At 35.7% G+C, this 24,575-nt stretch overlaps 1 protein-coding gene across 1 annotated transcript; it reads left to right on the top strand.

Annotated features, from left to right (window-relative positions):
- The first annotated feature begins 1,834 nt into the window (after positions 1 to 1,834).
- On the top strand, positions 1,835 to 23,929 carry LOC149410669 (putative fatty acyl-CoA reductase CG5065). The gene is made up of 11 exons (XM_089648111.1): positions 1,835 to 2,237; positions 5,801 to 5,917; positions 7,112 to 7,234; positions 7,378 to 7,503; positions 8,435 to 8,588; positions 11,795 to 11,902; positions 14,147 to 14,339; positions 14,943 to 15,049; positions 15,588 to 15,720; positions 16,228 to 16,485; positions 17,180 to 23,929. The coding sequence occupies exons 1-11, from the start codon at positions 2,094 to 2,096 to the stop codon at positions 17,325 to 17,327; spliced, it is 1,611 nt and encodes a 536-aa protein (XP_089504237.1). The 5' UTR covers positions 1,835 to 2,093; the 3' UTR covers positions 17,328 to 23,929.
- Positions 23,930 to 24,575: the final 646 nt, after the last annotated feature.

The raw sequence follows: 24,575 nt of genomic DNA, 5'->3' as shown, positions 1-24,575 counted from the left end.
ATTTACTTGAATATTCTACCATTTAACGTTATTATTCGGGGTCGGATTAACAGGGTAACCTACCTTACAAACGAAATCTAAATGTATTTCGCACATCCGCAAGTACACAGACGTAACTTAAAATATGTCAAGGAAAGGCTATAAGTTATAGCGAAGCTATGAACATCAGCTGTGCGCCTTTATTATAATATTTCAACATAGCCGTAATTCTAAATACTTCAAGGAAAGGTTATAAGTTATAACGAAGCTATGAAAATCAGCCGTGTGCCTTAATTGTAATATTTCCACATAGCTGTAATTCAAAACAGTCAAGGAAAGGTTATAAGTTATTACGAAGCTATGAAAATCAGCCGTGTGCCTTAATTGTAATATTTCCACATAGCCGTAATTCAAAACAGTCAATGAAAGATTATAAGTTATAACGAAGCTATGAAAATCAGCCGTGTGCCTTAATTGTAATATTTCCACATAGCCGTAATTCAAAATACGTCAAGGAAAGATTATAAGTTATAATGAAGCTATGCACATCAGCCGTGTGCCTTTATTATAATATTTCTCGTATTCCACGCTCACACCGCGAAACATTGGGGGGGGGGGGTGATGATTATTCATAAAATAAATGTTGATTTTTTTTTCTTCATTGGTAACTAAACAAAAAATCATGATTTCTTTTTTTTTGTAGTTTACGAATCGTTCGTATAAACGCACCTTTATAGTTATAATTTCTTCCCATCCGGTCAGCAGTTCAATAAGATTTGAAATATGAGGGTTGCCATTTTGTTACAATTACACTAATGTTGTTACGATTACACTGGAAGATTTTTATAACATTTAAAAAAAATAATTGTTTTGTTTATAAAACGGTATTAGGATTTTTTTCTTAGATTATGATTCGCAGGGTGAGCGTGTAACACGGTGTATTACAATAATGTGTTTTCTATTTGTGTACATCCTTAGTATATTTTGTGTTTATGTCCCGCTCTGTGTTGTGTGGTGCGATGACTTCACGTCGCATTAATTAAATAGACCAAAATTGTAAAATGTCCACTTCCCGTCTTGTTTCAGATCTGGGCGCGAGCAATAGTATGAGCGGTGGGCCTGCGCGTGGAGAGGCACATCGGCTGGTCGGCAATATGGCGCGAACCTTCAAATCTGGCGCCAAAATCTGACATCTGACAGAAAGGAACGACAGGCTAAACGTCACACAATCCGACGGATATTCAAAAATACTAAAAATCGAGACGGGGCATTTTTGAATAATAAAAAAAATCACAACGAAGTTTAATAATAATAATAAAATATTTATTATTGACGGTTGGAAAGACATTGATCATAGCTTGTTCCAAAAACCACTATTTTCATCACAATTCGTCCAGTAGTGCGTAATGTTATTGAATCGTCTTACTTAAATTAATTACTCCATTTCTTCCTTCAGACTTCCTTTTAGAATTCAACTAAATAAAAAAAGTGCTTATGTTTATCTCCAATTATTATTAATTAAATAAAGTCTTCTTTTCAAACGCACACCGTATTAAAATCTTCAAAATATAATCTAATAATATTATTAATCTGGTTATTAGGCAAGTAAAAAATTGAACGGTTTAGTGATTTTATAATAAATGACTTATAAATAATACTTCGAAAATATTCCGCATTTAAAAACATAAAATATTTAATTTATATATTTAATTAATAAAAATGATATATGTAATTAGTACAATGTTTATTCGCTAGGAGCGTGTATAAATTTTAAATTTAATAAAAAAATTGTAATTTTATCATTGTAATACCTGAATAAAACGTCACAGCATTTTGTAAAAGGATATTTAAAAAATTAATTGCTTGGTTTATTTTACAAAGAAATAATATCATGCAATAAACGTAATTCAAAGCTTAACAAAATGTTGATTAATTTATCATCAACAAGGACATTTTAAAAAAATTGTGTGAATTAAAAAAACCAACTGAACAACATAAATAAGATTGTGGGATAGTGCTTTTACAATTTGATTATAATCAAAGAATAGTGCGTGTCAAGTAAATAATATATAAAATATCAAAACTTAGATATTTTATTTGTGAATTAATTCAAAATGGCGTCTTCCACATCTGGAATGGAGCCTACTCCTTCGACAAACATGCAACAGGGATACAAGAAATCTGAGTATTTATCTGTGGTAGATTTCTACTCTGGGAGATCTATTTTCATCACAGGAGGCACCGGTTTCATGGGAAAGGTAAGCATTTCATCATATTGTAACTAAACTAACGCCTCTGCATGAGGTTTGTCCAGGTCTTGGTTGTGGACTCATCTGCCCATCTGACTATCCAGTGCGAGGGATGGATGCATACATCACTCCTGGACACACTTCCCAGTACTTCCTCTCCCTCCTTAGGTACCTAAAAAATACCCAGACATAGGTCGTGAGGGAAATTATTTCTCTCAGGGCCTCCTTTGTGGAATTAATGTTTAAAAATATATTCTCACGAAGGAACGCTTAATTAAATTATTTAAACGTTTATAGCGGATGGATAGAGAAAGTAGTTTTATAAGTTATTGATAAATTATATTGTCATTAAACTCCTTTCTCTGTCATATTATGATGCGCATTGGAATAGAATTTTGGGGGCGTCCAAAAGACAGAATGAATCAATAATTACTTGAGTCGGACTATGTCATGAGTCGGTATAATAAGATGTGTGTGTCTAGACAGAGTTGTGTGACAGTCCATCCCATCTGCCTACCACTGCGGAGAAATGGCGTGATGGTGGAATGGGGACTCTTTACTTTTGATAGTGTTGGGCCTAATCAAATGTTTCGGTTGGGAATGAAATGTTCCTCTATGCATCTAGATCAAGGCTGCCCAACCCTAGGCCCGCGGGCCACAATGTGGCCCGCGAACGAATTATAAGTGGCCCGCGTGAAACATTTTAAAAACACCCGCCAATTTGAAAAAGTGGCCCGCGGTAAAACAAACAATGCAGCTTGCGCGCGGTCACCAGTGTTGCCATCGACGGCGATTTATCGCTATTTAGGCTACTCAGAACGAGAATCAGCGACGAAAAAATCTAACCTGTTGAACTTACTTTTGAAACAAAAATACACCGGTTATCGACATAATATTTTTTGCGTCGAAATGGAATCCTGTAGCCACCCCCCCCCGGGTGTTCGGGTGTGCGGAATTTTTTCTCAGCTAAGTTCCGTAACAACCCCCCCCCCCATGGATTTCAAATATTTTGTGGGGAGCACTCATTTAGATTTTTTTTTGTGGGGAATTATGTTTTATAGAAATTCTCTAACAACCCCCCCCCCCCCCCATGGAAATAGGAACCGTCAGGTATTCAGTGGCCCGCCAGTGATTCAAAATCGTTAATTTCGCCCAACTGCTAAAAAGGTTGGGCAGCCTTGATCTAGATGGACCTAAAAAGCCCAGCTGTGACTCAATCAAGAGAAATTAATATATCAATAAGGGGAATTCTTTACTCTTCACTAGTGATGGGCTCATCAAATTATAATGTGTCTAAACAAATCGCTCGGCAAAGTGAGATAAAAAAATTCGAAATTTATTACCAGTAATAATTTTCTTTGAGCGAAAGCTTAAAATGTTTCAATGCGTTGGGTTTCCACCCAAGCTTCGAGGGTACAATCCTCTGCTAGATAAGTTCTACATCATTGCACAAGCAAAACTTTTCGTTTATAATGGAGTTGGCAGGAGGAATTCATATATTGTCTGGTTCAGGGGTAGACAACCCAAATCGTTTGGTGAACCAAAAAATTTTGCTGAGCTTAGGTGGGCCACACATTGAGTAAGGCCAGGTTGTGAATGCAACTTGAGAATTTCCGAAGAAAAAATTCTTCCAAGATCTACGAGGTTTCAAAAACTTCGGTACATTTTTGTGAACGTCGGTGGATTTCAACTGAATTCAGCAAGTTTTCAAAAAAAATCGATCGATTTTCACAAATTCACAAATTTTGGTAGATTTTCTATGAATATCAGTAGAATGGTATCATTGCTAACACGAGTAAACCATGCAAATAGTTGCTTAAAAAGTGTACAGCAAAACTCTAGACTATAGCTGTCTTACTCTCACTATTGTATAGCCGGCTCAACACGCTTGCTGAGTGAGGGTGCCGGCACAAGAATAACAATTAGAGCTCGGACTCTACAACAATTTTTACAAGAACGATTTTTTTCATATAAACTCATAAATCCAAAACATAGAAAGCTGAAAACTACATTTCGGGCCGCCAAAATCTTCAATTGGGCCACAAGTTCGATTATGCCTGGTTTAGTTATTCATAACCCGGGAATTTTAACCTTTCTTAGAAAAAAAACTTTCAACATGTTTTGTGTTGCATATTTTCGATTAGTATTTGTGTCTCTTCAATAAATTTCCTTTGGTTAGAGCCAGGGATCAATTTCGCTTCCCAATCGGGGTACGTTATTGTATGGCCTAAGGGATAGAAATGGGATTTGCAAGGGTTGGGTAAACAAAAATATTTATAAAGGGTTTATTTTTATATTAAACCTACAAACAAATAGTGTACCAAACTAGGCGGTAGACATGGATATAATGTGTAATATCCCCCCAGGGCTAGGGGAAATGTACAAGGAAAAGGGGAGAGTGTTAGGCGAGCATGTTTATGGAATACCTGACTGTTTTAATCTTCTGCCAAATTCATCAGAATATTTTCAATATTAGTGTCACCTGATATTGTCTATTGACGGCCTCCTCAGTGTTATGATGTATGGAAGGTTAACCCGATAACTCATACAATGACAATTCAACACACCTTTAAAAAGTCATGAAAAGTGATGAAACAAAAACCAGATTAAATTGGTTACGTAGGTACGGTTTATAGTTTTTCTTCTCCAGAGGCCCCTAGCATGAACGCCAATATCAACACGATAAAAGTCTTTAAGCAACTGTGATGGTTATTAGTCGACATGAACGAGTATGACAATTATATGGTGACCGGATAACTCATCAAAGTGACAATTCAACACACCTATGTAAAGTGATATAAAGTCATCAAAAACTAGATTAAATAGATGGCGTAGGTTAGGTTTAGGGAGGAAGCGCAACACGGCACCCAAAAACGATGTATTATTATTTTAATTATCACGATAAAGGTACCTGGTTGCTTACCAGAAACTAGTTAGCCATGCACACCATGTAAACACCTCCTTCCACTCAAGGAAGCACCTTGCACATCCCATATTTTATCCTTTGTTTTCATTGATACCCTTTCAATCAATATTCTTCCGTACAGTGTACTAACTGAACTTAAAGGGCTAATAGCCTTAGGGTTTCCACATTCCAAGCTCCACCCCTTGTCTTTGTAAAGAGGCATTTTTAATTTCATTTATTTTTTATATTAAGCCTCACTACAGCGCTATTGCACAGTGTAAAGACAGGGAACTATATCGCCACCCAGTTGGGCAGTGCTGTGAGGCGGGTTAAGGTAGTGGCTGTAGGAAGGAATTTATTAATGCAGATCTTGAAGAGGACCGGATTATTTGAAGAAGGAAAAAAAGATGATGTTAGCTCATTTCACATGCGGAGCCGACTTACACAAAAGCGAGTCGAAGAAACGACCCATTCTCAACATCAACTCTGAAAGGTTATTCTGCTCGTGTCTGTTGAGTTATCACAGTCCTCCTCTAATCTAATGGTATATAATCCTCCTATAAAGATTTTGCACAACCATAGAAATGTCGTATTATTTTAGGATAGCGATGTAAATCTTGGCACAAGTTGTGTGACTAATATGTATGTTATAACTGTGTGTTTGAAGGTGCTGGTTGAGAAACTGCTCCGATGCTGCCCAAAGATAGAGAACATCTACCTGCTCATGAGACCAAAGCGAGGCCAGGACATCACATCGCGCCTCGCCGAACTTACCAGCTCCCCAGTAAGTCAAAATACTACATTCATTCATATTTATATCTATAGTATTTTACTTATAATACCTGAGTAGCATCTGTTTCACCATTCCACTACTCTTCAACTTTACTCATTTGCTTGTTTATTACATACCTGTTTTAAGATACGGACACACATGGTCATAAATGAGCATGCTAAAAACTAGCATGCTCTTCAACTCTACACATGTTCTTGAGTATGGTATGCTTGTTTTAAGCATACTTCTGCATAATCGTCCTAAAAGTAAACAATTGAACACACATGCTATTTAAAAGCAGACTCTGCTAAAATGGAAGCTTTGTAAAAATACAAGTAATCAAAACAGTCTCAGTTTCCTACAATAATCGATACTTGCATGCTCTTAAGCAAACCTGTTCACATGCTAAGAGCAGGCCCCTTTGCACCCGCTCCTCCGAAGGCATGCTACCGTTAGCATGCTCACAAACCAACCGGCTATGGATTTGTGAATTCTAGTTAATTCTAGCAATGCTTTACATACACACGCTACTAAGCAGCAATTAGTCAACAATAGCAAGCTGTCGTGCTACTAATGAGCATGTATGTCCGTACCATTAGCCATACTCCTGAATAAACATGCTCAAAGCAAACAATTAAACACACATGCTTTTTAAAAGCGGCTTGGCCAAAATGGAAGCTTTACAAGAAAATACGAGGAAAAAGAGTCAGTTAGTTGCCTACAATAATCGAAACTGGCATGCTCATAAACAAACCTATTCAGACGTGTTAATAGTACAACCCCTTCATGCCTCAGGTGACATGCTTGCTAGCAATGTTTTACACACACCACTATGTAGTTTTTCTTTTTTAAGTCACTTTCTCAATAATAGCATGCTTTCAATGGGCATGATTGTCTGTAGCTTTAAGAATTGTGGATGTCTCTACTGTGATTCAGAATTATTATTGTGAATCTCTTCACTATGGTTAAAAAATGTGTATCTCTCTTTCCATGATTATTAGAATGCCCTAAAATTATCTAAGGGTGCCCAGGGTGCGTAACACCACGCTGTCAATAAATTTGTGATGACTCCAGCGTGTAGTGTTGATGGTAGATGATTATTGCATGTAGTATTAATTATGTTCAAAGGTTTTATTTTTTTGGTGTGCTTTGGGAATAAAGTCAAAATTCAATAATTACATAATGTGAGATTGTTTTTATTTGCAGCTATTCGAAACAATAAGAAAGGAGCGACCATGGGAGATGAACAAGATAATTCCAATCCAGGGAGACGTGACGGAAGCCTTCTTGGGCATTGGCCCCGAGGACCAGGCAACCCTTATTCAGAAGGTAAAATATTATTTATTTTAAAGATGTTTATTTACCTACGGAAGATGGTAAGTGAAAATATCCAGCAACGCCCATTGCTCCACCCACCGAGGCCATGTACACCTTGATAAATAATAAATATGTATGTTGTTTAATGTTTCCAGGTATCCGTGGTGTTCCACTCGGCAGCCACAGTGAAGTTCGACGAGAAGCTGAAGCTTTCTGTAGCCATCAACATGCTAGGCACCGCCACTTTGGCCAACCTCTGCCAGCGGATGATACGTCTCGAGGTTAGTATCATCTTTTCTCAGTCCTACAACCATGATTCAGGGTTGTTTAAGTCGAGTTGGATTAAATAAAACACTTAAAATTCTGTTTTTATTGGACTGTAAAACTTAAACCACCCGTTGATAAGATGACGTGTGCATCAACAACTGATTTTTTCGCTAGCTGGACATGTTTTTTTTAAATTATAGACACGACAAGAAACACGGATGTGTTATTTTAAAAATTTGATTTAATATTTTAGAATTATTACCCTAATCTTGATACATAATAAATACGTATTACGTATGGTAGGAGAAAAATAAAATACGATGTATTTTAAATAAAACCGTCAGTGTCACAAAACTTGTGGCAAAAATGGATGTCTTAATAATAAGAAAGCAGTTATCTAAGGAAATAAAACATTCCAATTGAAAGTGAAATTTGCACAAATTATAGCCGCAAATTTAAAATGGTGTTTTCGTTCGTTCCCTAATGAGAGTCTCAAACAAGCCGTACCATAGATGCGATTCTATATACCGCTTAGGCTTTCTAAATAACAAAATCTCATTGTATTCATTATGTAATGTCTTTAAGTATTATTTCTAATCTCTTTGAAATTGTTTCTGCTCTCTTTGAAATATTGCCTAATCTCTTTAAATTTGTTTCCAATCTCTTTGAATTTGTTTCTGATATATTTTAAATTGTTTCTAATCTTTTGAAATTGTATTTGATCTTTTTAAATTTATTTCTAATCTCTTTGAAAATTGATTATTTCCGTACTCTTTGAATTTGTTTCTGATATATTTTAAATTGTTTCTAATCTTTCGAAATCGCATTTAATCTTTTTAAATTTTTTTCTAATCTCTTTGAAAATTATTTTTTTCTGTACTCTTTGAATTTGTTTCCAAATCTTTTTGAATTTTTTCTAACCTCCATTTGCGTTTATAATTTCAGGCTCTTGTACACGTATCGACCGCATACTGCAACTGCGACCGCGAGGTGGTGGATGAGATGGTTTACCCTCCTCCCGTGGACCCGAACTACATCGTCAACATGGTTGGCTGCATGAACGAGGAGCTCGTGGACCATCTCACACCCATGCTCATTGGTAAGTCACTGTAACAAACAAACTTCTCGCCAAATTTCAGATTCTCTAGTCGTGTCAGAATGCATTCTTTCTTACCTGCGGCACCTGGTTTAAATATTTATTTTTAATCAATTCAATATAGTAATGCACGAACTACTACGCGCAAAGATTTTGTCCGCTGCACAGTTTGTGATGTTGCTAGCATCTTTAATGTTACTGCGTGTGTAGGTGAGTGAGTGACTACAAATTTTGCCACCACATAAGGGGAATCACTAAATATCGGAGAACAATTAAAATTACTGTCCCTGAATGTTGAGGGAACATCTAACTCAAAAATGGATTTCTTATTGAAAATACTCAACGACAAAAACAACGATATTCTGCTTCCCCATGAAACGCATATCGCTGAAAACGATTCACCACGCTTGGATATCCCCGGCTATCTCCTAGTTGCAGTTTGGAGACACTTAAAACATGACCTTGCAACCGACATAAGCCGGAGTTGCAGAATATCACTGATGAATATCACGCAATCGGAATTCAGGTTGGAAAACTTGCTGATTTTAATTTTTTTTTTTTCAAACTTCTCGACGAAGTATGGCAGTCACTAGCACTTCTGGCGCATCATCTCCTGGTGGTTTACGTCGGAGATTGCAACAGCCACCACTTTTTATGGGCTATTGATGACTGATAAAGCTGGAGAGCAAATTATCGATTGGGCATCAGCACAGAATTTGTCAACTTATTTAGGATGCTAAGCTAATACACGTCTGACTTGTGTTTTGTTTCTAAAGCGTCAGACGGAAAACCTATAAGGTCTTTTACAACTACACTGAGAAGTTTCCCACATAGCTAAAACAGGCCTGTCGTGCTAAGCATGGGCATACAAATTTCGTTTACCTCTTGTAATCAGATTCCATGAAGGAATCTAAGACGGGCAAAATGGCATTTTTCATCAAAATGAGATTTTTTGGAATGTGTTGACAGGGGCATAACGGGGATAAGGCCGAATTATTACGACCAATTTTGGAACCTCTTGTTTATTGCCGAAAAGAAATACATTGCTAAAGGCTACAGAAAAGTGTATTGACGGCCTCAGTGGTCGAAGGCTAAGGCTCGACTAGGTCGCGTGTTCAAATCCCGGCGTGCGCAAGTAAATTTAATATGATTAATTTGTGTTATTTCACAATTTATTCATTTAAAATAATATGTATTATATTTGCAGCACGTTCCAGAGTGGAAGATACTCCCAGTATCGCCCTGGTGTAAGACACCATTCAGAATTGAAATGTTGCTTGAAATGGCTTTGGCCGTGTTTGGTGATCAGATCTGAATAGCCAGGTACTTCCTCACCTTCCTCTCCCCCATCTCCTTCCCCTCCCCACCACCTTCAGCCTCACAACATACCAAATTTGGGATGCCATAGTCTTACTGGCTCCTCACGGTTGGGAGCAGTTGGGACTCTTGTGAGATTTCACTTACATATATATATATTTTTTTTTTTTTTGGATATCCCAACATGGAACTCTTGGAGAGGACGAACGACTCAGGCACTGCTTCTGATCTTCTCCAGTATTTGGACCATTTTTTTTTTATTTTTTTTTATAGTGAATACCTCACAAGAGTCCCAACTGCTCCCGTCTGGAGCCAGTGAGACTATGGCATCCCCAATTGGGGGATGTTGTGAGGCTGAAGGTAAGTGGGTAAGGGAAAGAGGAAGGTAGGGAAGTACCTGGCTATTCAGATCTAGTCACTAAACACGGCTAAAGCCATTTGGAGCAACGTTTCAATTCTGAATGGTGGTCTTACACCAGGGCGATACTGGTAGTATCTTCCACTCTGGAAACATGGGTGAATGAAACGGTGGAATGAAGTAATGGAAGAAATGAGTTTCGAACGCTTGAGCAGAAAAGCGTGGCAAACACAGGCGACTCGGAGCTGTAGACCAGCCAACTAAAACAACGTCGAAAGTATCACCAAATGGTGTTACTCACCAACTAATTCGTAGTTCAAAAACGACAACAAGATCTAACATAAGCCACCAGGTCAGAAAAATCTCTGAAGGCGACGCGGTTAAAATGGCCTGTGAACCTTAAAACTATGGTCGCCGTTACATCTGATGATGTAGACATCGCCCTCACTTCAACAAAAGCTGGGAAAGCAGCTGGATGTGACGGAGTACTCACAAACTTTTTGAAACATACTGGGATACGGACAAAACTTTGGATCGCAAAATTATTTAATGAAATTTTTAAAACCATGAGTAATACTAAATTTCTGGAAAAATACTAAAGTTATTGCGATTCTTAAACCCAAACAAGCCACCAGAGGTTCCGAAAAGCTTCAGGTCCATCTCGCTTACCATGTACAAACTCCTAGAGGGAGTTGTGCTCCGCAGGCTTGCTCCGATTCTGGAGAATGTGGTTCCGCAAGAACAAGCTGGCTTCAAGCCAGGCCATAACTGCTGCAACCAGGTGTTCGCACTGACAACACACATTGAATCTGGTTTCCAGAAACGGCTTAAGACTGCGGCAGCGTTCATTGATTTCTCTGTGGCCTACAACACGGTGTGGCGTAAAGACCTCCTTATTAAATCTACGACACTATAGTGGAAAATGCATATAGATGGAAATGCATATCTCATGCACGACCCCACTGAGAGACAATTTTGAAAATGACACTTAAATTTAAAGCAAATCTGAGTTCATTGAACCAGAGTTACACAGACATATGTATTTTTGCTTACCAAAACATTTACTGTAAAAATACTGCATTGCATGTTACTGTAAAAATGCTGCATAAGGCTGCAGAATTTAAACTGACAATCACTGATCGGTTATACAGGTTTTCTGATGAACCATTGGAAAAACCCAACTCGACTCCACTCAAAACTCAATAATAATAATAATGTTTTAATTCGAGAATAATAATATCTGGGTTTAGTCTAAAATATTATAATAGAGATTTTTCATGCTTTGTAAAACTCGTCATACTTTTGATTTTAATATCAATCCTGTCACTGCTCCTGCAAATCTTCGCATGTAATTCCAGATTCTTTGCCTAATGTAAGCAGATGATCCTTGAGCACTTCTTTAAATGCTTTGCTCCACTTAATGATTAACTTTACTTGCTTTGTATCATTTTACCATCTTGCATCATTGATACGTGCCCTGCCCGATTCTTATTAATTACATTATTAAGCTTGGTTTTTTTTATGATTGTTGCAGGTAACAGACCAAACACTTACACATTCACAAAGGCGCTAGCTGAAGACATGTTGCTCAAAGCCAAGGAGGCATCGGACATTCCAATAGCCATCGTCAGACCCTCCATAGGTGAGTTTATTCAAAGATAATTTATTAGCAATCGGCGGATTAAGTATCTCACTTGTTCACAATCAACCAGATTCCTTACAAAAGCATCACAATTATAGTTAATCTTCGATAAATCGAAAATTTGCCCCTGAAAAGTCGTGGCAGATCTCAGACGTATAAACAAGCATCTTGTTGCGGACGAAACTATTAACACACTTCATGCGGGCAAAGACGAGGTTCCCATTTGAGAAAATTGATTTCGTTTTAATCAGCTTTATCTTTTATAATAATACATGATTTTAATGAAATTTTTTACAAAGTACTCACCACACCCCAACTATAAAATTATTGTTTGAAATTAAAGCTTACTTTTGTAATACAACTCCATGAACTGGAGTTAAAAATCAGTGTTGGGCCATTTAGTGATGTTTTATTTGTAAAAAATTTAAGTATTTTAATACATTACAAAATTATTTTTTTTCATTTTCGCACAAATCATCACAAAAAAAAAGGAAAAAAATTTCTGCGTCTTCGGTGCGATAAGTGTAAGGATGTATTATAGTTAATCTTCGATAAATCGAAAATTTGCCCCTGAAAAGTCGTGGCAGATCTCAGACGTATAAACAAGCATCTTGTTGCGGACGAAACTATTAACACACTTCATGCGGGCAAAGACGAGGTTCCCATTTGAGAAAATTGATTTCGTTTTAATCAGCTTTATCTTTTATAATAATACATGATTTTAATGAAATTTTTTACAAAGTACTCACCACACCCCAACTATAAAATTATTGTTTGAAATTAAAGCTTACTTTTGTAATACAACTCCATGAACTGGAGTTAAAAATCAGTGTTGGGCCATTTAGTGATGTTTTATTTGTAAAAAATTTAAGTATTTTAATACATTACAAAATTATTTTTTTTCATTTTCGCACAAATCATTTCAAAAAAAAAGGAAAAAAATTTCTGCGTCTTCGGTGCGATAAGTGTAAGGATGTATTACCCATTCTACGGCTTTAAATATAGTTTCCTTTTGATAAAATATTCTTCCACACAAAAGATAACAATTTGAAGTCGAGGGAGACTACACATTTTTAATTACATATACATACAGGGTGTATCGGCACGTACCCGACAAACTTTAACCAGATATTCCTTAGCATATTTGGAGTAAAAAATCTTATGTGCACTTTGCTGTCCGGTAACGTTTTTTTTAAATAAAAAATTTATTATTCATTTTTTCACCACATGTCACCACTGTTTTATCCTTTGTCAAATTTTGAAAACCCATCTGGCAAATATTTTATTCGAATTCCGTTGAATAATGCACGTGTGTACCTATATTGGCGCACTTTTAGCATCACAACGAAATGGCACGGCACCATTCGTCTCATTTTTAACTATTATTATTTAGTGTGTGCGAAAGAGCGAAGACGCTTTTTGACATACTTGCTTATAACAGCTGTTGAACACGAAACGCAAAGCCAATGACAGTGATGTAGTGTGGAAATTTTAAAGTTTTTTGTTTTTAATTGAAAAAAAAATGCTACCGGACAGCAAAGTGCCCATAACATTTTTTGCTCCAAATGTGCTAAGGAATAGCTGGTTAAAGTTTGTCGGGTTAGTGCCGATACACCCTGTATAGGCGGACCCTCATAAAAATTAGTAAAATTAGTGAAAAGCGCAATGCTTCACTATTGCTAATGTCTTTCTCGGGCGTCTTGGACTTCTTCCACCATTCACTACTGTATATCATAATGTTACTGTTAAAAAACTACTGTTAAAAGACTGCTTTTCGAATTTTGCGAGCACAAAAATACGTAAGGTTGAATTTTTATATGTTAAGATTTATCGGACCTTTTCCGCCATTCAAGTGAGACTGGCGTAAAATGTAGAACTACTCTTTCAGCCAGATGTGTGTTAAGCTGCCAAGTGTTAGTCTGCTGCTGTTTTCTCTCACTAAACTGCATCCGGTGCAGTAACGGTTGCCGTGCTTATGTGATGGACAAATGGGGCCTGAATGATTCTAAATTTTATACAATTTTGTGGGCATATTCAAACATCTAAACACATTGCAGAAGCAATTCATCAGTTTCCTGGAGGCAAATCTATGCAAAACCAAGTGACTGCCGGTGCCGGTTTACTGGTTGTATCAGAACTACCACTTTGACATAATGAATACACTCTCCTCCACCATCCCAAGAAGAAGAATTAGTTCATTCTGTGTGTTTTGCATATTATAAACGCTTGTGTTTAATATTCCAGTACTGTCATCTCGGCGAGAACCGGTGGACGGGTGGCTGGACAACCTGAACGGCCCCACGGGAATCATCGCAGCGGCCGGCAAGGGCTTCTTCCGCACCATGCTGTGCCACGGGGAGAGGACCGCAGACCTGGTGCCCGTGGACACCGTCATCAACCTCATGGTGGTGGCGGCCTGGAAGACGGCCACTTGCAGGTATGACAGCACTAATATGCAGTGGTTTTGCACTAGATATCTTTTAAATAACCTTTTTCTTGGTTAAACTTTTATCCTTATCTGGCTCGATAATATAGCTATTGTTACACAGGGTGTAGGGACGTTTAAACTTACCAGTGATTCCTTAAATTTTTTGGCGTAAAATATGTAAATGCAATTTTGGTCTCCTCACCCCGACCCTAACTATCCAATACCTACTATTTTTTATGTTTTAAGTTGGGAAAAAAAAAACTATATTTCATTTACAGTTTTTTCTCAATAACAACTTAACCCATACCTTACCGCTCTAAACAATACCCTCACCACGTCGTCTTGTAACACAGCGTTACTCTATGAGTTTTGAAAATTATTTCGCTTTTTGGTAAAAATATTTTTTATAGGCTTATAATTATAATTTTGAGATCTCTCATTTCCGTGACTCTTTCTAAGGCTGTATTGTTAATGGAATATTCAAATAAAACAGGATTTTTATTTCTGCGTACATATTTTTTATATACGTCAGGAATGCGGTGAAAAGGTGAAGTTGAGAGACTTTTTATTTTGAAATATACAACTATGTAGCAATACTTTTATTATTTCTAGATCTGAAGGAATCACGGTATACAACTGCTGTACCGGCCAACAAAAACCTATAATTTGGAAAGACTTTGTAGGACTTTGCTTCCATTACATTAGGAAACACCCATTCAGTAAGTCTATATACTAAAATTTCCACCTATTTGACTGTCATTTTATTAAATTACGATGTATTTATCACTGTTCTAACCTAAATTTTATAATTGAATTTACGGCAGCATCATCCGTAAATTAATATTATTATAGGCAAACATTATCTTTAAAATAATTTATTTTATTTGTAGTTTTAGGTCAAAATAATTAGCATTTAGAAAACGCTCGGTAACGGTACCGAATGAACAATAACCGAAAACACAGCTCAGAAAAGTAATGTTCACTATGGTTTGCAGCGGAGCCATTGTGAGACTTTATTTTTCTGTGGATGGTTTCCGGTTTTTGTGTATTCGGCACTGTTACCAAGCCAGTTGGACAACAGGCTAAAAATAAAATTATTATATTATTTATATGAAACGATATATATAAAAAATATTGTTGACATAATATTATATGTAATTACTTATCACGGTGTGCTGGACTGTGCATTGGTACCAAACAGAATGGGCTTAATCTAGATATCGATACGAATATCACACAAATATTGTAATATTTCAGGTGACCTGATGTGGTGGCCCGCAGGAAATGTACGCTCGTGCAGAATGGTGTACAAAATTGAGAACGCTCTTTACCACCGAATGCCCGCGCTCATACTCGACTTTGTCGCCAGGACCACGGGAAAGAAAGCCATGTAAGTTTATGATTTTGGTCTCAGCACCACTTAAAAGCTAATATGTTGCTAGCTCTATTGAAATAGTGAAATAACAAACTTGGCATTCTTGTGTCATTTCATTACGGATGTACTTGATAATGGATTGTTAATCATAAAAACCCCTTGAATTAAACAGTCAGACCACTATAAAAACAGTTACAATGCACACTTTAATTTATTACCTGCTATTAATTTATATGAATAGACACACTAATTAAAATTTATAGAAAACTTAAGGTTTGTATAAGATTGGCAGTTGCTCAGTTATTAGGATCAGTTAGCCCTGCTTATACGGAAATCTGAGACTTCAGCTGGTCTAAAATACTTACTCTTAGCTTCCTAATGGAATCCTACTAGTCCTCTATCCTAGGCTACATGTATTATTGTAGTCATAATTGATTTCATGCACTTTATTTTGCGCTTTTGACTGCAAAAAAAATTTGTAGGAATAGTAATATTAACACTTATAATATGGTACTTCTCCAGAATGATGAGAATACAAGACAAGCTAGAGAAGGCGGCCACCTGCCTGGAGTACTTCACCACCAAGGAGTGGCAGTTCCGGGACGACAATGTACGCCGCCTGTGCGGCTCCCTCTCCCCCGAGGACCGCCAGAAGTTTGACTTCGACGTGCGCAACATCCACTGGGAGTCGTACATCCAGTCATACATCCTCGGCATCCGGCAGTTCATCTTCAAGGAAAGCCCTGCTTCACTCCCCAAGGCTAGGGCACAGCTTTCCAGGTAAAAACTGATGCATGCTTTCATCGTATTCAACCAGTGGCAGTTTGTGCAATGAGGCAGGAGAGACTGTGCCTCCCCCAAAAAGATGCATATATCTTGTAGCAGTGCTTATTCTGCTTACTTCCAAAATATAGTATAAGCCGTAAAGATATATACTTCTATTTAAATATTACAAAATTATAAATTGTACATTCCCAAAATTACATCAATTTAAATATAACCCATTTATATTTTCATATTTCATAAGGACTGGTTCTCTTGTAACTCATCGTACATCACCAATTATTTTGCTGCCGTCAAAAATCGTTGCGTCGATTTGATCTACAATACATTTGATACACAAATTAGTGCCTCCCTGCAAACCGCCACTGTGTGGTTATGGTTTTTGTTGTGTTCGCACAAACAGTCTCCAACTCGTCTTGGAAGGAGTTTTATAAATAATAGGTTCTTTATTAATCAGCGATTTATTAATACTCTGCGTACCTATTATATTGGTGACTCGTTAGTCGACCTAACTAGAAGCTTGCTAATTGGAATCTGAGCCAGTGAGATTGTCTGAGAGCCTTCGCACTGTCCATGGCGACAACTGGTCACTGGCTCCATCTTGCGGACTTCCTCGCAAGCTCTATGCACTGCCATCTGTGCGTGCATCTACAAAGCTTCCTAATAGTTTTTAACACTTCTTCTATTCCAGGTACCACTGGTGCCATCGCCTGGCCCAGCTCACCATGGTGTTCCTCTCCTGGAGGTTCCTGTTTTCGCGGTCAGCCTCCCTCAGAGCCGTGTGGAGCATGATCTGGTCCCGGCTAGTGCAACTCCTGCGGCTGCTGCCCATCGTCTGAGCTCCCCGAGACCCACTCCGGAAGCAAGACATCACACCAACCAACTGCGCCCTCGAGGCCGGTATACATAGTAATAATATTTATATTACAAAGTAAGACAACGCTTTACTAAAGTTGTGACCTAATGATTATTTTTTATGTTTTATTGTTTTCTTTTTAAGTTACTGCATTCATTCATATTATTTTTTGTGGTATGTATGTATTATTATTATTATCTCTATATAGTTCAATGCGTAGACTGTATGTAGTATGTTCTGGTTGCCAATACAATATATTGTAATGTGTGAAGTTTTGTTGTTGTATTCAAAGGAGCAACAATTTTGAATATGGATTATTATAATATGATGTAACTAGTGATGGGAACGAAGGTAATAAATGAAGGTTAGGTTTTCCGCCGATACTACTCAATCAGGTAAGTACTGCAGATAAAACTATCTCTAAAGTAAATGTGGTGTTGCCAGCTTCAGATTTGATTATTAAATCGGATTGACAAGAGATGGCATCCAACATCCAATGTCTTTAGATAGAGTCATGCCTGTGCGTACGAAGGAAAAGCGTGTATGTAAATCATTTCTAATTAATATTGAAATTGCAGTATGTAATTTTCTGCGATATCCTAGGTGAATATTTGAGTAAAATGTACAATTATTTCTTATATTGAAATAATAATAATGAATTTGTAAATTTTCATTAAACTACGTCTATAAATTATTACGCATTACAGTAATGTTCCGGTACTTGGCTGACGGGTGAGGTTCTTTTCTGGAAACAAAGTAGTTTCAAAGTGGGATTGACGGAGTTGAGTTGTACTTGCCGAGAATTAATAGCTTTTAGGGTCATACTCTACATTAAACTTTATAATCAAACGTCGCAAGTGACTTTTCAATTCACTTTTATTATTTATTGAATAAAGAAGGATTCATTCTAAAATACTTTGCAAATTTTTTAACTTGATAGGTAATGACTAAAATGAAGGTAGGCCAATTTTAATACAAAAAAATATGTATTGTCCTTTCGTATAACATATTATTATTATATTGTGTGGCACTCTATCCTCTCTACCTACCTCTGCGGATAAGTTGCAAGACGATAGGTATGTTATATGAATCAATTCTTCTCCTTTGATTATTATAAGTTTACAAAATGTTCGCTTAAAATTAACAATTGTTTGTATTAAAATTTTATCTTGTAAAATGTGGCACTTCTTTCAAAAGAAATGAACATATTTAACCATGTGAAGAATTGAGAAGAAATTTGTACAGAAAATTTTCTTTTTAATGAACCTTTCCAATGATAATTTATTTAACATTTCATTGAAAGATGATCAGAGAGTGTCAGTTTTATTAATGCTTCTATATTGAAGTATGTTTTTCATAAATTGGCAATTTTTTAAATTTTACTTAAACTGCTACCAACATTTGGGAAAGAAAAACACACTTTTGTTATAAAATTCCGAGTAACTAGTAGGCATTGTTCAATAATTATTTAACCCTTCATTTGAGCCTGTTCAAATTGACATAATGAACGGAAAAATGAAAAATAAAAACACCATTATTATTTACCCTTGTTTATTTGAGGAATAAAGATTCAGACTTTTGGTCGTCTAATTCTAATCATTACTTATTTTTAAGGACTTGCTATAAACACTAAACATATATAATTTATAAAACTGCGGGTTAACGCACGTACTGTCCTCCAAATAGGTATTGCCTGCTGCAAGGATCCTAAAACAAGTATATACAAGTGCTATTATTATAATGTCCACTTGTCCACCAAAAAGCACCAAGCTTAGATTTGAAATCATCATCGGAGACTTCCATGCAAACATTAAATAGATGATGATTGATCGCCTATAGTCTTCCTGGAATTTGTTCACTTGGCATTTGCCCAGTATTGCTGAATTACTCGACTCACACAGAATAATTATTATTTGCTGCGCTTTTTGCCAATTTACGATAAGTTGCGATGCGATCGTGGATTAAATCTTACTTGGTGGAGAGTACGTCTGTAAAACAATGGGGAAACTATACATAATATTGAATATACATAAATTGCAAATTGTAACAAAATATATAATGATTAATTAGGTATTTATTATTGTTTTATTATATAATTTTTAAATGGCAACATTTGCTTGAGCTGTCACGGATAAAACGCAAAGTTTTAAAGTGGGAAGTTTAGCCTGCTCAGAAGATATATCAAAGATTAGAAAAACTGTGAATACGAAGGGAGGATGGTTGATGGATCGCTTGGTAATGGCATTTGTTGTATGTATTATTATGATTGTATATTATTATTAATTATATCGATCCTGATATTCATTTTACTCTAGATATTGTGTTTTATTTTATTCTCCATCTTTGTATTATAGACTTTCCTAAAGTAACCTGAGTGGAATGTTGTAATAAACCACTGCTATCAATTCTTATGTTTTCATTTCGTTTTGCAATTGACACAAGTTGTAGTGCGTCTAATATCTGTATCACATTCTCACTTCAACAAGTAACCTAAAAAACCAAATATTGAATTTAATAAATTAAACCAAATTACTCCATTCATTAACATCACAGAAGAGAAGTCTGTTTCTGCTGTGGAAGTAAAATAAACATGTGGAAAAGCTTTATCCCGTAGAGGCCAATACCATACTTGATAGAGTGACTTTTTTATTTTGTCTTTAACTAACCCAGTAGAGATATCCGAAGGCAAAATGAATAAATAAGGTCGACACTGCAATTGCAGTGCTTCATACCGTGGACATGATTCTTCAATACTACAAATGCGGGGCTCTGGTCCCTAGAAGTTAAACAAAAGTATTTCAATCACTGGATTTTCCAACTACCTCACATCTCTTAAAACATCTTCCAACATCTTTTTACTTTTCTATAGAATATCAGAAATGGTCAGAACTAGTCCAAGTCAAAAAAGTCATTAGCACATTTAAAATAAGTTATTAAAAAATTGGTACTTATTCATTTCATTTCTGCCGACATGAGACCGAGACCGTGTGTCAAATACAACTTTGTACAACAGCTGATCAGAGTAGTGTGAGCAGAAAGAAATTACGAACCTAACCTAACCTAGATTATTATAGTGACAGTTGCCTGTGATGTTCAATTCAGACAGTTCTGTGGTTTTTGTGTAGTTGTCAGATAATGGTAGATATGAAGTTAATAAGAACCAAGTATTTAAATTGTATATACACCAGGCTCAAGGTTATCAAAATGTAGCAATTAAAACTTTAGAGAGTAATTTCATACATTATTTAGAAAGAGCCAATGATTCGTCTACTTAAACTTATAAAAGCGAATTAAAAAGAATATCAAATTGTGTAAGTATAATATATACTAAGGATTATTGAAACAGATATTAAACGCACAACTAATTTAATATTTGATAATCATGGTGAAATCTCAAGCTCTCATTTTACTGAAGAGGTGATAAAACAAAATGAATTCTTCACTGTCAGCCTAATGATTCTGCTTTAAGTTGTACCTGCCTGCTCTTAGTGTGAAATAGATCCCTCGCTCTTGTGAGTGGAGTTCTTATTTAGAAAAGCAATAATCTGTCTATGATAAATTGAGTTTTCACCATACATAAAAATATACTCAAAAGGGCTTCGAAAATATTTTTTTTTTTTTAAACAATTGCTCTAGTTTTTATTATTGGGAAGATGATTAGACAATGGGAAGATTTAAATGGATGCAATGGACTTGCCTTATTTTCAAAGCTCTTTTATGTATAATTTTTTTTATCAATGCTGACCCCTTGCAATGAAATAATGGGTTTTTTTCTTGCCGTTGAGTTTTTAGTGTAAAGATGACAGGGCGTATTAAATTTAATACTATACAATGAATTTAAACAAGTTCAAATTGTGTAGGCATGGAATTTTATTGTGAAATAAGATTTATTTATAAATATGGCGGGGTTAGGCTATTTTGGAAGATTTGTCTATGTGTATAGTGGAATTAATATTTATTTAATAATATTTCATTCTTATGTATTATCATGTGACAATTTTGTATAAATTGTTGGTTAGGCTATTATTTTAGGAAACTTTTGCAGGATTGATGGGAGGAATATTATTAGTATTGTTACAATAATTCACCTTCCAACGCTTCTTGTCTTAGCGGCGTTTCTTTGTGAATCTTATCCATTCAATAATCCCAATATCCTAAACCTGTCAAATAAAACAATGATGGCGTGGCGCGACAAGACAGGATGTCACAGACCATAGATACTATGCAACTGGAATCCAGAACAACAGACCCAACATGGACACTTTCTAATTCATTCAAATCGGGGTACATTGATGTTGTACTAAAATTTATACATATAAATATAACTTATAAGTCTCGTAAACAGCAAAGAGGTTTTATTTTTATTTTTATTTGGAAATATTAAGATACCACTTTTTCATGTATGATTTCTCAAATAGATTCAGTAATACGTGGATAAACAAGTTTTACACAGATCGAACTTTCGAAATTTTAGATCATTGACAGTAAAAACATTTTCAACACGATAGGCAACAATATTAACCTTTTCAACGCTGACCTTTTCAGTTGTGACACATTTTGACAAAATGTTAGTGAAATTTCACATATCATATATGCGACAGCCACATATGTAGTTCAGTTTAAAATAGCATAAAGCAATTATTCCAATGTTCAATATGAAAATAGCATTGAGAATTCAATCTCCAGCGTGCTTCATTTTAATAATAATAACGGTAATTTGTTTAAAAATAAAGAACTGTATTGTTGGTAATGGTCGGATTTAGAAAGAAACGTTGCGCTTTACATATTATATATGTTAGGCTTTGTTGGATGCTGTTGACAAAATATTTCGTTGTTATTTTAATAATATTTTATTTAATTTGTAAAATTTAATTATAATCATGTACAAGCTCCATTACGATAATTATTATTATCACCTCTTCCAAATATATTAAGAACCTATACATGAATTGAAAATATGACACACAAAATATAATACCTACGTTATGTCTAACTGTAATAACATGTTCAGATTTGCAGAATTAAAATGTGTACGGAACGTTTTCATTTAAAGTGGGATTTAATTGAAAATCATGCATCATTTTTGTTACATCTTGAAGTTTTTAATAACCCTTTCCATGTTTTCAATTTAATGATGAACATTATGGTAAGATGATAAAACAGAGATCTTCTTACAAATTATTAGAGTTAGCATCGCAGCGACAAGAAAGAGAACTATAATAATAATCCCAAATTCGAGCATTTGATTTTTGGAGAATAAGTTTCAGTTTTTTCTCCAATCCACCAGAAGGCATTATTAAATTGTAACAAAACAAGTTTCCTGTTTTCTCAACTTTTAGTTCCCTGGTAACTCTAGTTGATTTGGTCACATGTCACATCTATAATCCCACAGTTGAATTTCCATTATTATTAAATTGGATTATAGTTACTGCATTGAATTATTCTCCACAACATTTCATGAAAACAACGGACATAATAAACGGAAGATTGCTTCAAACTATGTATATTTAATTACTAATGTTTAAGGTAAAAACATTGTTGAAAAATTGATCATTCTTACGCCGCGGGTTGCTCGAAGAATAATAAAATGCAATTTTGTTTAACCAAAAGTAAGTACCTACAGAAATAAACAACACGAGCTTCTCTGAAAGTTTCTAAAACAACATTTTTACAAATTTAAAAAATAGTTCTTTTTAAATTTCACTGTCCGATAAAAAAATTATTTTAGGAAGAGTGGAAAAAATTTTTGATTTGAAATTCACAAATGTTCACCATTTTGTAACTCAATATTTTGACTTTGAATTTCTTTTAGCTGGCTGTTTATTTTTATATGTTGAACTTTTAAGACTGTTTCCTTCCGGAAAGCATTAATAATTATTGTCTTTGGTTAGGGAAGCAGGGAAGGAAAACCCGCAGTGTAAGAATGGCGCTGAATATTTATCATTTTAAAATTGTTACCTAATAGACAACTTAATTGTATTAACATTTTGGGTTCGTTCTTAATTTATTTTAATATTCTACCATAAAGCAGCTTTCTAATAAACAAGCGTTTTATTTCTAATATTAGCATTCTACCCTGTAGTCCCCTTTATACATAAGTACTCGAGAATCACCACAAATCATCATCGTGACAGTGGACATGTCCCAGGGTTGAATTCGGTCTCCTACACAAATGATTTCTACTGACTGCATTCCCTTGCAATGGTGGTCGCCATCTTCAGCAATGCAATGGTTCAAGAATAAGTATTAAAAAAGAAAGAAAACATGTAGATTTCTCTTCTTCCTAAGGCTGTATGTACAAAGGTTTACAGCTGATAACTCTGTTCAGTTCATACAGTGATGAGGAAGGGAGGGGGCAGCTATCATGGGCCTCACTTTTAGAGGGATTCACATTTTGTGCTTAAGTCATCACTTGATCTTCACTTCATGTAGCCGCTAAAAGATAGTCGCACAAAGCTACTGGAACTGTGAGAAGGAAATGTTTTACAGTTATCAGTTTTACTGATAAAAAATATGTCGTGCCGATATTTTTGAAATGAGTGATGATTAGCTTGAAATACAAAGGCATTGTAAGAAAAGTAAATGGGCTCGATACTGGAATAGTCCAAAAGAAAAGCGGGGTCTTTGAATAGTTAAGCTTGAATAGTTTAGGAGGATTCACTGACTGGCCTACACAAATATTCTTCAGCTAACTCAAGAAAGGTTTGATGACTTAAATTCACTTTTGCAGTACAAACGTCAAAAGAATACTATTAAACCCATTGCTATATACGTCACAATTGTCGGTAAATTACACTGCATCCCTATGGCATAAGCTAAAAGTCGCTTACAATAACGCTTATCGTCAACTATTCAGCGCAACTCATTGCGCTAAAAGTAGTTGTAATATTAATATTATTTAATATTGCTCATCAACCTCAGTACTGCAAGAACACCTAAACGTTCCTGGAGGGACGAGTACTCTTTCAGACCACTTCTCCGCACCGCATGGGAAGCATAAATAAACCACTCATGATGGGAAGCTTACGGCAAAGACTACTCCAATCAAAGAATACCATCATCACTGCAATGGTTCCCTAGATGGATTCCCCTTGACGGCTCGCTATTTGCATAAATTTTTGTGTTCAATATATTTTTTTTTTTTTTAAAAAGAAAGACAAATATTCCCGGGTTACGAATAACCTGACAATATTCGAAAATCTCCTACTTGTGTTGTGATGGAGGACTTAGC

The sequence above is a fragment of the Hesperophylax consimilis genome, chromosome 27, assembly GCF_061612785.1.
Source record: "Hesperophylax consimilis isolate HC1 chromosome 27, BYU_Hcon_1.0, whole genome shotgun sequence".
Classification (NCBI taxonomy): domain Eukaryota; kingdom Metazoa; phylum Arthropoda; class Insecta; order Trichoptera; family Limnephilidae; genus Hesperophylax; species Hesperophylax consimilis.
The sequence above is the reverse complement of the archived record's forward strand: the minus strand, read 5'-3'. Positions and strand labels throughout refer to the sequence as shown.